Below are 13,350 nucleotides of genomic sequence, written 5' to 3'. Positions count from 1 at the left end.
GGAGAATGGAGGGAGAATGGAGGAAGAATGGAGAGAGAATGGAGGGAGAATGGAGGGAGAATGGAGGGAGAATGGAGGGAGAATGGAGAGAGAATGGAGGGAGAATGGAGAGAGAATGGAAGGAGAATGGAAGGAGAATGGAGAGTGAATGGAGGGAGGGAGAGATTACGGAGGGAGAGGGAGAATGGAGAGAATGGCGGGAGAATGGAGGGATTATGGATGAATTATGGAGGGAGAATGGAAGGAAATGGAGGGAGAATGGAGGGAGAATGGAGAGAGAATGGAGAAAGAATGGAGGGAGAGGGAGAATGGAGAGAGATTGGAGGGAGAATGGAGGGAGAGGGAGAATGGAGAGAGATTGGAGAGAGGGAGAGGGATAAGGGAAGGAGAATGGAGGGAGAATGGAGGGAGAATAGAGAGAGAATGGAGGGAGAATGGAGAAAGAATGGAGGGAGAGGGAGAATGGAGGGAGAATGGAGGTAGAATGGAGGGAGAATGGAGGGAGAATGGAGGGAGAGGGAGAATGGAGAGAGATTGGAGGGAGAATGGAGGGAGAATGGAGAGAGATTGGAGGGAGAATGGAGGGAGAATGGAGGGAGAATGGAGGGAGAGGGAGAATGGAGAGAGATTGGAGGGAGAATGGAGGGAGAGGGAGAATGGGGAGAGATTGTAGGGAGAATGGAGGGAGAATGGAGGGAGAAAGGAGAGAGAGGGAAAATGGAGGGATTATGGAGGGAGAATGGAGAAAGTTACTCGTAAAAGCATTTTTATTTAACCAGAAAAAGATCCTTTAAGTTAGAAACGTTTTCGTGAGTGGGACCTGGTGCTTAAGCGCCTCCTTCCCGATACCCTGTCCCTTACTGGGCCCCGTGTCTACGGGGAACTGGGGTGTCTACGGGAACTGCCCTTTAAAGCTGATAATAATGCTGTTATGCTGGTCAACTGGTGAGTACCACTACAGTATGGTGAGTACCACCAGAGTATGGTGAGTACCACTAGAGTATGGTGAGCACCACTAGAGTATGGCGAGTACCACCATAGTACGGTGAGTACCACTAGAGTATGTTGAGTACCACTATAGAATGGTGAGTACCACTACCGTATGGTGAGTACCACCAGAGTATGGTGAGTACCACTAGAGTATGGTGAGCACCACTAGAGTATGGCGAGTACCACCATAGTACGGTGAGTACCACTAGAGTATGTTGAGTACCACTATAGAATGGTGAGTACCACTACCGTATGGTGAGTACCACTATAGAATGGTGAGTACCACTACAGTATGGTGAGTACCACCAGAGTATGGTGAGTACCACTAGAGTATGGTGAGCACCACTAGAGTATGGCGAGTACCACCATAGTACGGTGAGTACCACTAGAGTATGTTGAGTACCACTATAGAATGGTGAGTACCACTACCGTATGGTGAGTACCACTATAGTATGGTGAGCACCACTAGAGTATGGCGAGTACCACCATAGTACGGTGAGTACCACTAGAGTATGTTGAGTACCACTATAGAATGGTGAGTACCACTACCGTATGGTGAGTACCACTATAGTATGGTGAGTACCACTACAGTATGGTGAGAACCACTAGAGTATGGTGAGTACCACTATAGTATGGTGAGTACCACCAGAGTATGGTGAGTACCACTCGAGTATGGCGAATACCACTATAGTATGGTGAGTACCACAACGGTATGGTGAGTACCACTACGGTATGGTGAGTACCATTACAGTATGGTGAGTACCACTACAGTACGGTGAGTACCACTACAGTACGGTGAGAACCACTACAGTATGGTGAGTACCACTACAGTATGGTGAGTACCACTACAGTATGGTGAGTACCACCACAGTATGGTGAGTACCACTACAGTACGGTGAGTACCACTACAGTACGGTGAGAACCACTACAGTATGTTGAGTACCACTACAGTATGGTGAGTACCACTACAGTATGGTGAGTACCACCACAGTATGGCGAGTGCCACTACAGTATGGTGAGTACCACTACAGTATGGTGAGTACCATTACAGTATGGTGAGTACCACTTCAGTATGGTGAGTACCACTACAGTACGGTGAGTACCACTACAGTACGGTGAGTACCACTACAGTGTGGTGAGTACCACTACAGTATGGTGAGTACCACTACAGTATGGCGAGTACCACCACAGTATGGTGAGTACCACTACAGTATGGTGAGTACCACTATAGCATGGTTCTATTTGTCATGTCATTTATGGTCCTACAATATGGCATTGTCAGCCTGGGGTTGGATTGATATACCCTGAGGCTATTTGTCATGACAATGACAGCAATTAAGTTTTATAGTTTTCAGGCTTTTGAAGCAAAGTACCTGTCAGCACTGAGCAGGAAGTATAATAAGCCGTCTACTTGCTTGGAGAAATCCTACAGTTTATCTGGATGTTGGAGTGTCTGTCTTTACACACAAGAACCACTGACTGTCTTTGATATTTAAAAATAATTGATAATTTCCTGTCCAAGTTCTGTTCCTTTTTTTTTTAATGTAGGATGTGTAAAATATGTTCCATGATCACTTCTGATCATCTTAGCTTATCAGTTTGGCGTCCGTGACTTGATGAGTACCTGCTCCCGCTGTGAGCACTTCACTGAGCTATTCTTGACTCAGTAAAGAGGGTTTCAACCAGATATGTGTGACATGTATCTGACAGCGTGTGTCTCAATCTAGATATGTTCTTCTGGACACCTTTAATAAACCGGAGACAGAGAGAACCACCTCGTCGCCTGCAGCGGCAGCACACAGTATTCTATGGTAGGAGATATGACCTCTGGACAGAGCAACTCTGTATGGGCTTTCTAAATGATTGTTTAAAATGGCATCATGCATGGTAGACAAGGTTAAATGTTTAAAATGGCATCATGCATGGCAGACAAGGCTAAATGTTTAAAATGGCATCATGCATGGTAGACAAGGCTAAATGTTTAAAATGGCATCATGCATGGTAGACAAGGCTAAATGTTTAAAATGGCATCGTGCATGGCAGACAAGGCTAAATGTTTAAAATGGCATCATGCATGGTAGACAAGACTAAATGTTTAAAATGGCATCATGCATGGCAGACAAGGTTAAATGTTTAAAATGGCATCATGCATGGCAGACAAGGCTAAATGTTTAAAATGGCATCATGCATGGTAGACAAGGCTAAATGTTTAAAATGGCATCGTGCATGGCAGACAAGACTAAATGTTTAAAATGGCATCATGCATGGTAGACAAGGCTAAATGTTTAAAATGGCATCATGCATGGCAGACAAGGCTAAATGTTTAAAATGGCATCATACATGGTAGACAAGACTAAATGTTTAAAATGGCATCATGCATGGCAGACAAGGCTAAATGTTTAAAATGGCATCATGCATGGTAGACAAGGTTAAATGTTTAAAATGGCATCATGCATGGCAGACAAGGCTAAATGTTTAAAATGGCATCATGCATGGTAGACAAGGCTAAATGTTTAAAATGGCATCGTGCATGGCAGACAAGGCTAAATGTTTAAAATGGCATCATGCATGGCAGACAAGACTAAATGTTTAAAATGGCATCATGCATGGTAGACAAGGTTAAATGTTTAAAATGGCATCATGCATGGCAGACTTAACTTGTGTGTGTGTGTGTGTGTGTGTGTGTACCTCTGCTAGTATAGATGTCCTCAGTGCCAGCGGTCTGTCCTATCAGATGATACTGGTTGAGTCGTGACCCCTCCTCTGCCACCACCACTGACTTGGCTGCTCCCTGGGTCCACGAATACACCACCTCAGACACAGGATACGCATCTACAACAGGAGACAGGAAACAGGATACGCATCTACAACAAGAGACAGGAAACAGGATACGCATCTACAACAGGAGACAGGAAACAGGATACGCATCTACAAAAGGAGACAAGGAACAGGATACACATCTACAAAAGGAGACAAGGAACAGGATACACATCTACAACAGGAGACAGGAAACAGGATACACATCTACAACAGGAGACAGGAAACAGGATACGCATCTACAACAGGAGACAAGAAACAGGATACGCATCTACAAAAGGAGACAAGGAACAGGATACACATCTACAACAGGAGACAGGAAACAGGATACGCATCTACAACAGGAGACAAGAAACAGGATACGCATCTACAACAGGAGACAGGAAACAGGATACGTATCTACAAAAGGAGACAAGGAACAGGATACACATCTACAACAGGAGACAAGAAACAGGATACGCATCTACAAAAGGAGACAAGGAACAGGATACACATCTACAACAGAAGACAGGAAACAGGATACGCATCTACAAAAGGAGACAAGGAACAGGATACACATCTACAAAAGGAGACAAGAAACAGGATACGCATCTACAACAGAAGACAGGAAACAGGATACGCATCTACAACAGAAGACAGAAACAGGATACACATCTACAACAGAAGACAGGAAACAGGATACACATCTACAACAGAAGACAGGAAACAGGATACGCATCTACAACAGAAGACAGGAACAGGATACACATCTACAACAGAAGACAGGAAACAGGATACACATCTACAACAGAAGACTGGAAACAGGATACACATCTACAACAGAAGACAGGAAACAGGATACACATCTACAACAGAAGACAGGAAACAGGATACGCATCTACAACAGAAGACAGGAACAGGATACACATCTACAACAGAAGACAGGAAACAGGATACACATCTACAACAGAAGACAGGAAACAGGATACGCATCTACAACAGAAGACAGGAACAGGATACACATCTACAACAGAAGACAGGAAACAGGATACCTATCTACAACAGAAGACAGGAAACAGGATACGCATCTACAACAGAAGACAGGAAACAGGATACACATCTACAACAGAAGACAGGAAACAGGATACACATCTACAACAGAAGACAGGAAACAGGATACACATCTACAACAGAAGACAGGAAACAGGATACACATCTACAACAGAAGACAGGAAACAGGATACACATCTACAACAGAAGACAGGAAACAGGATACACATCTACAACAGAAGACAGGAAACAGGATACGTATCTACAAAAGGAGACAGAAACAGGATACGTATTTACAACAGAAGACAGGAAACAGGATACGCATCTACAACAGAAGACTGGAAACAGGATACGCATCTACAACAGAAGACAGGAAACAGGATACGCATCTACAAAAGGAGACAGAAACAGGATACGTATTTACAACAGAAGACAGGAAACAGGATACACATCTACAACAGAAGACAGGAAACAGGATACGCATCTACAACAGAAGACAGGAAACAGGATACACATCTACAACAGAAGACAGGAAACAGGATACACATCTACAACAGAAGACAGGAAACAGGATACACATCTACAACAGAAGACAGGAAACAGGATACGTATCTAAAACAGAAGACAGGAAACAGGATACGCATCTACAACAGAAGACAGGAAACAGGATACACATCTACAACAGAAGACAGGAAACAGGATACGCATCTACAACAGAAGACAGGAAACAGGATACACATCTACAACAGAAGACAGGAAACAGGATACGCATCTACAACAGAAGACAGGAAACAGGATACACATCTACAACAGAAGACAGGAAACAGGATACGCATCTACAACAGAAGACAGGAAACAGGATACGCATCTACAACAGAAGACAGGAAACAGGATACGCATCTACAACAGAAGACAGGAAACAGGATACACATCTACAACAGAAGACAGGAAACAGGATACGCATCTACAACAGAAGACAGGAAACAGGATACGCATCTACAACAGAAGACAGGAAACAGGATACACATCTACAACAGAAGACAGGAAACAGGATACGCATCTACAACAGAAGACAGGAAACAGGATACGCATCTACAACAGAAGACAGGAAACAGGATACGCATCTACAACAAAAAACAGGAAACGGGATACGCATCTACAACAGGAGACAGGAAACAGGATACGCATCTACAGCAGAAGACAGGAAACAGGATACCTATCTACAACAGAAGACAGGAAACAGGATACGCATCTGCAACAGAAGACAGGAAACAGGATACGCATCTACAACAGGAGACAGGATACGCATCTACAAAAGGAGACAGGAAACAGGATACGCATCTACAACAAAAGACAGGAAACAGGATACATATCTACAACAGAAGACAGGAAACAGGATACGCATCTACAACAGAAGACAGAAACAGGATACGTATCTACAACAGAAGAAAGGAAACAGGATACGCATCTACAACAGAAGACAGAAACAGGATACGTATCTACAACAGAAGACAGGAAACAGGATACGCATCTACAACAGAAGACAGAAACAGGATACGTATCTACAACAGAAGACAGGAAACAGGATACGCATCTACAACAGAAGACAGGAAACAGGATACGCATCTACAACAGAAGACAGGATACAGGATACGCATCTACAACAGAAGACAGAAACAGGATACGTATCTACAACAGAAGACAGGAAACAGGATACGCATCTACAACAGAAGACAGGAAACAGGATACGCATCTACAACAGAAGACAGGAAACAGGATACGCATCTACAACAGAAGACAGGAAACAGGATACGCATCTACAACAAAAGACAGGAACAGGATACGTATTTACAACAGAAGACAGGATACAGGATACGTATCTACAACAGAAGACAGGAAACAGGATACCTATCTACAACAGAAGACAGGAAACAGGATACCTATCTACAACAGAAGACAGGAAACAGGATACGTGTCTACAACAGAAGACAGAAGACAGGAAACAGGATACGTATCTACAACAGAAGACAGGAAACAGGATACGTATCTACAACAGAAGACAGGATACCTATCTACAACAGAAGACAGGAAACAGGATACGTATCTACAACAGAAGACAGGAAACAGGATACCTATCTACAACAGAAGACAGGAAACAGGATACGTATCTACAACAGAAGACAGAAACAGGATACCTATCTACAACAAAAGACAGGAAACAGGATACGTATCTACAACAGAAGACAGGAAACAGGATACGTATCTACAACAGAAGACAGGAAACAGGATACGTATCTAAAACAGAAGACAGGAAACAGGATACGTATCTACAACAGAAGACAGGAAACAGGATACGCATCTACAACAGAAGACAGGAAACAGGATACGTATCTACAACAGAAGACAGGAAACAGGATACGCATCTACAACAGAAGACAGGAAACAGGATACCCGCCACGTGTCCTGTCTCCTGTTGTAGATTCATACTTTTGCAAGGCACTGTATCCCCCTGTTCACCCATATATATGTACAGCAGTAGAAATACAATGAGTGTACCTACTTTCTCCCTCAGAACTTCCTCAATTTGTCGGGGCATGGACTCTACAAGCTATCGAAAGTGTTCCACAGGGATGCTGGCACATGTTGACTCCAATGCTTCCTACAGTTGTGTCAAGTTGGCTGGATGTCCTTTGGGTGGTGGACCATTCTTGATACCTTCTTGCCTTTGTTCTGTTGTCTGTGTCCAATACTGTTAATACCATGTTTTGTGCTGCTACCATGTTGTGCTGCTGCCATGTTGTGTTGCTACCATGCTGTGTTGTCATGTGTTGCTGCCATGCTATGTTGTTGTCTTAGGTCTCTCTTTATGTAGTGTTGTCTCTCTTGTCGTGATGTGTGTTTTGTCCTATATTTTTATTTTAATCCCAGCCGCCGTCCACGCAGGAGAACTTTTGCCTTTTGAATTTGTTCTTAACTGACTTGTTAAATAAAGGTTCAAAAAAATAAAATAAAAATGGGAAACTTTTGAGCGTGAAAAACCCAGCAGCGTTGCAGTTCTTGACACAAACGGGTGCGCCTGGCACCTACTACCATACGCCGTTTTCTCTGTATATATCAATAATTTCGCTTTTTTTCGGATGCCCCAAACAATCGGAAAGGGGATTCATCAGAGAAAATGACTTTACCCCAGTCCTCAGCAGTCCAATCCCTGTACCTTTTGCAGAATATCAGTCTGTCCCTGATGTTTTTCCTGGAGAGAAGTGGCTTCTTTGCTGCCCTTCTTGACACCAGGCCATCTCCAAAAGTCTTCGCCTCCCTGTGCGTGCAGATGCACTCACACCTGCCTGCTGCCATTCCTGAGCAAGCTCTGTACTGGTGGTGCCCCGATCCCGGAACTGAATCAACTTTAGGAGACGGTCCTGGCACTTGCTGGACTTTCTTGTGCGCCCTGAAACCTTCTTCACAACAATTGAACAGCACTCCTTAAAGTTCTTGATGATCCGATAAGTGGTTGGTTTAGGTGCAATCTTAATGGCAGCAATATCCTTGCCTGTGAAGCCCTTTTTGTGCAAAGCAATGATGACGGCACGTGTTTCCTTGCAGGTAACCATGGTTGACAGAGGAAGAACAATGATTCCAAGCACCACCCTCCTTTTGAAGCTTCCAGTCTGTTATTCAAATTCAATCAGCATGACAGAGTGATCTCCAGCCTTGTCTTCATCAACACTCATACCTGTGTTAATTTCTCTAGGATTGGGGGCAAAATTTTCACGTTTGGATGAAAAGCATACCCAAATTCAACTGCCAGCTACTCATCCCCAGAAGATAAGATATGCATATTATTAGTAGGTTTGGATAGAAAACACTCTGAAGTTTCTAAAACTGTTTGAATCATGTCTGTGAGTATTTTTTTTTTAGGTCACTCTTTTCAATGGATTTTCATTGGGAATCCAGATTTCTAATTGACCTTCTTGCAGTTCCTACCGCTTCCACTGGATGTCAACAGTCTTTAGAAATTGGTTGAGGTTTTTTCCTTTGTGTAATGAAGAAGTACGGCCATCTTGAACGAGGGTCACTTGAAGTGTACTGTTTGTTAGAGGCGAGTGACCAGAAAGCTAGCTACAGTTTGTTTTAATCCTGTATTGAACACAGATCATCCCGTCTTCAATTTTATCGATTATTTACGTAAAAAAATACCTAAAGTTGTATTACAAAAATAGTTTGAAATGTTTTGGCAAAGTTTACAGGTAACTTTTGAGATATTTTGTAGTCACGTTGCACAAGTTGAAACCAGTGTTTTTCTGGATCAAACGCTCCAAATAAATGGACATTTTGGATATATATCGACGGAATTAATCGAACAAAAGGAGAATCTGTGATGTTTATGGGACATATTGGAGTGCCAACAACAGAAGCTCGTCAAAGGTAAGGCATGAATTCTATTTTTATTTCTGCGTTTTGCGTCGCGCCTGCAGGGTTGAAATATGCTTATCTCTCTTTGTTTACTCTGTTGCTATCCTCAGATAATAGCATAGTTTGCTTTCGCCGAAAAGCCTATTTGAATTCTGACATGTTGGCTGGATTCACAACAAGTGTAGCTTTAATTTGGTATCTTTCATGTGTGATTTAATGAAAGTTAGATTTTTATAGTAATTTATTTGAATTTGGCGCTCTGCATTTTTACTGGCTTTTGGCCAAGTGGGACGTTAGCGTCCCACATATCCCAGAGAAGTTAACGAGATAATCATTGACATGATGTCAGCTGGTCCTTTTGTGGCAGGGCTGAAATGCAGTGGAAATGCATTTTTTGGGGATTCAGTTCATTATCATGGCAAAGAGGGACTTTGCAATTAATTGCAATTCATCTGATCACTCTTCATAACATTCTGGAGTATATGCACATTGCCATCATACAAACTGAGGCAGCAGACTTTGTGTAAAGTATAATTTGTGTAATTCTCAAAACTTTTGGCCACGACTGTACATTATTGTCCAGAGACTGTACATTAGCAAGTAATATAAGCGGTGGGTGGTTTGCACTCCTAGGGAGTATTACTAGAATGCTAGCTCTCCTTCCTCTCCTTCCTCTTCTTCGGCGACCGGGATGAATGGAGCTGCTTCCAAACAAAGGAGAAGGGCTGAATTGGAACAGAAATACATTTGCTGGACAGAGGACAGAGGAGCCTCTTAAAGAAGAAGTTACAGGTCTGTGAGAGCCAGAAATCTTGCTTGTTTGTAGGTGACCAAATACTTATTTTCCACCATAATTTGCAAATAAATTAATAAAAAATCCTACAATGTGATTTTCTGGATTTTTTTTCTCATTTTGTCTGTCATAGTTGAAGTGTACCTATGATGAAAATTACAGGCCTCTCTCATCTTTTTAAGTGGGAGAACTTGCACAATTGGTGGCTGACTAAATACTTTTTTGCCCCACTGTAGATACCAACCAACCCTCTTAACACTGATTAGAAACCCAACACATCCCTCATAACAGGGATTATAAACCAATATATCCCTCTTCACACTGATTAGAAACCAACACATCCCTCATAACAGGGATTATAAACCAACCTATCCCTCTTAACAGGGATTATAAAGCAACAAATCCCTCTTAACAGGGATTATAAAGCAACAAATCCCTTTTAACAGGGATTATAAACCAACATATCCCTCTTAACAGGGATTATTTAGCAACCTTTCCCTTTTAATAAGGATTAAAAACGAACCTATTCCTCCTAACAGGGATTAGAAATCAACCTATCCCGTTTAACGCAGATTAGAAATCAACCTTTCCCTTTTAACAGGGATTAGAAACCAACCTAACCCTCTTAACATTGATATTGTCACGCCCTGACCTTAGAGATCCTTTTTATGTCTCTATTTGGTTTGGTCAGGGTGTGATTTGGGGTGGGTATTCTATGTTCTTTAGTTCTATTATTTGTATTTCTATGTTTTGGCCAGGTATGGTTCTCAATCAGGGACAGCTGTCTATCGTTGTCTCTGATTGAGAACCATACTTAGGTAGCCCTTTTTCCCACCTGTCTTGGTGGGAAGTTGACTTTGTTTGTGGCACATAGCCCTTAAACTTCACGGTTTGTTTTGTATTGTTTATTGTTTTGTCGGCGTCATTTCTAATAAAGAAGAAAATGTACGCTGACCACGCTGCACCTTGGTCCACTTCATTCAACAGCCGTGACAGATATGAAACCAACCTATCCCTCCTAACAGGGATTAGAAATCAACCTATCCCTTCTCACAGGGATTAGAAATCAACCTATCCCTCCTAACAGGGATTAGAAATCAACCTATCCCTTTTAACAGGGATTAGAAATCAACCTATCCCTCCTAACAGGGATTAGAAACAATCCTATTCTTCTTAACAAAGATTAGAAATCAACCTAACCCTCTTAAAATGGATTAGAACCTCTTATCAGGGATTATTTTATCCATTGTTGCCCATGTAATATTCTGCTGCTGCTCTTTCTTGCTGTGCTCCAAACAGCACACTACTCCCTACATAGTGCACTACTTTTGACCAGAATCTGGGAATAGGGTGCCATTCGGGAAGCATCCCCCTGAAGTCATCAGAGTTACCCGAAACTAATTAAAGACTGCTTTTTTTTGTTGTGATCTCTGTATTTCGTAGAATGTAAATCCTTCAGCGTTTTGGTCATTTATCTGGATGAGATCATGTGATCATGTCTGATAATTAACCAGTATGTACATGTTACATGTTTTCCACCTCAAGAGCTGAAGCCTCTGTCCATCACACACACACACACACACACACACACACACACACACACACACACACACACACACACACACACACACACACACACACACACACACACACACACACACACACACACACACACACACACACACACACACACACACACACACACACACACACACACACACACACACACCGGTTCATTGATGTTAACACACAGATGTTATTCCTCTGAAACTAGGGTATATGTGCTGATCGCATGCTCAGGTGCTTTGGTGGTGATTAACACTGTCTCTACACCAGTTAGAGGAGGAGGAGGTGGTGATTAACACTGTCTCTATACCAGTTAGAGGAGGTGGTGATTAACACTGTCTCTACACCAGTTAGAGGAGGAGGAGGTGATTAACACTGTCTCTACACCAGTTAGAGGAGGAAGAGGTGATTAACACTGTCTCTACACCAGTTAGAGGAGGTGGTGATTAACACTGTCTCTACACCAGTTAGAGGAGGAGGAGGTGATTAACACTGTCTCTACACCAGTTAGAGGAGGAGGTGGTGATTAACACTGTCTCTACACCAGTTAGAGGAGGAGGTGGTGATTAACACTGTCTCTACACCAGTTAGAGGAGGAGGAGGTGATTAACACTGTCTCTACACCAGTTAGAGGAAGAGGAGGTGATTAACACTGTCTCTACACCAGTTAGAGGAGGAGGAGGTGGTGATTAACACTGTCTCTATACCAGTTAGAGGAGGTGGTGATTAACACTGTCTCTATACCAGTTAGAGGAGGAGGTGGTGATTAACACTGTCTCTACACCAGTTAGAGGAGGAGGAGGTGATTAACACTGTCTCTACACCAGTTAGAGGAGGTGGTGGTTAACACTGTCTCTACACCAGTTAGAGGAGGAGGTGGTGATTAACACTGTCTCTACACCAGTTAGAGGAGGAGGTGGTGATTAACACTGTCTCTACACCAGTTAGAGGAGGAGGTGGTGATTAACACTGTCTCTGCACCAGTTAGAGGAGGAGGTGATTAACACTGTCTCTACACCAGTTAGAGGAGGAGGTGATTAACACTGTCTCTACACCAGTTAGAGGAGGAGGTGATTAACACTGTCTCTACACCAGTTAGAGGAGGAGGTGATTAACACTGTCTCTACACCAGTTAGAGGAGGAGGTGGTGATTAACACTGTCTCTACACCAGTTAGAGGAGGAGGTGGTGATTAACACTGTCTCTACACCAGTTAGAGGAGGAGGTGATTAACACTGTCTCTACACCAGTTAGAGGAGGAGGTGGTGATTAACACTGTCTCTACACCAGTTAGAGGAGGTGGTGATTAACACTGTCTCTATACCAGTTAGAGGAGGAGGTGGTGATTAACACTGTCTCTACACCAGTTAGAGGAGGTGGTGATTAACACTGTCTCTACACCAGTTAGAGGAGGTGGTGATTAACACTGTCTCTACACCAGTTAGAGGAGGAGGTGGTGATTAACACTGTCTCTACACCAGTTAGAGGAGGTGGTGATTAACACTGTCTCTACACCAGTTAGAGGAGGAAGTGGTGATTAACACTGTCTCTACACCAGTTAGAGGAGGTGGTGATTAACACTGTCTCTACACCAGTTAGAGGAGGAGGTGGTGATTAACACTGTCTCTACACCAGTTAGAGGAGGTGGTGATTAACACTGTCTCTACACCAGTTAGAGGAGGTGGTGATTAACACTGTCTCTACACCAGTTAGAGGAGGTGGTGATTAACACTGTCTCTACAC

The 13,350-nt window shown here is 43.0% G+C and overlaps 1 protein-coding gene across 2 annotated transcripts in view; it reads right to left on the bottom strand.

Moving 5' to 3' along the window:
• LOC139541690 (gamma-aminobutyric acid receptor subunit alpha-5-like) overlaps window positions 1-13,350 on the bottom strand; it is a 110,142-nt gene that overhangs the window by 26,581 nt on the left and 70,211 nt on the right. For both annotated transcript variants that reach the window (XM_071346626.1, XM_071346625.1), the window contains exon 7: window positions 3,679-3,822. In XM_071346626.1, the coding sequence (XP_071202727.1) occupies window positions 3,679-3,822 (144 nt within the window). The remainder of the gene's footprint in view (window positions 1-3,678; window positions 3,823-13,350) is intronic.

This window comes from Salvelinus alpinus, chromosome 16 (genome assembly GCF_045679555.1).
Source record: "Salvelinus alpinus chromosome 16, SLU_Salpinus.1, whole genome shotgun sequence".
NCBI classification, from domain to species: domain Eukaryota; kingdom Metazoa; phylum Chordata; class Actinopteri; order Salmoniformes; family Salmonidae; genus Salvelinus; species Salvelinus alpinus.
The sequence above is the reverse complement of the archived record's forward strand: the minus strand, read 5'-3'. Positions and strand labels throughout refer to the sequence as shown.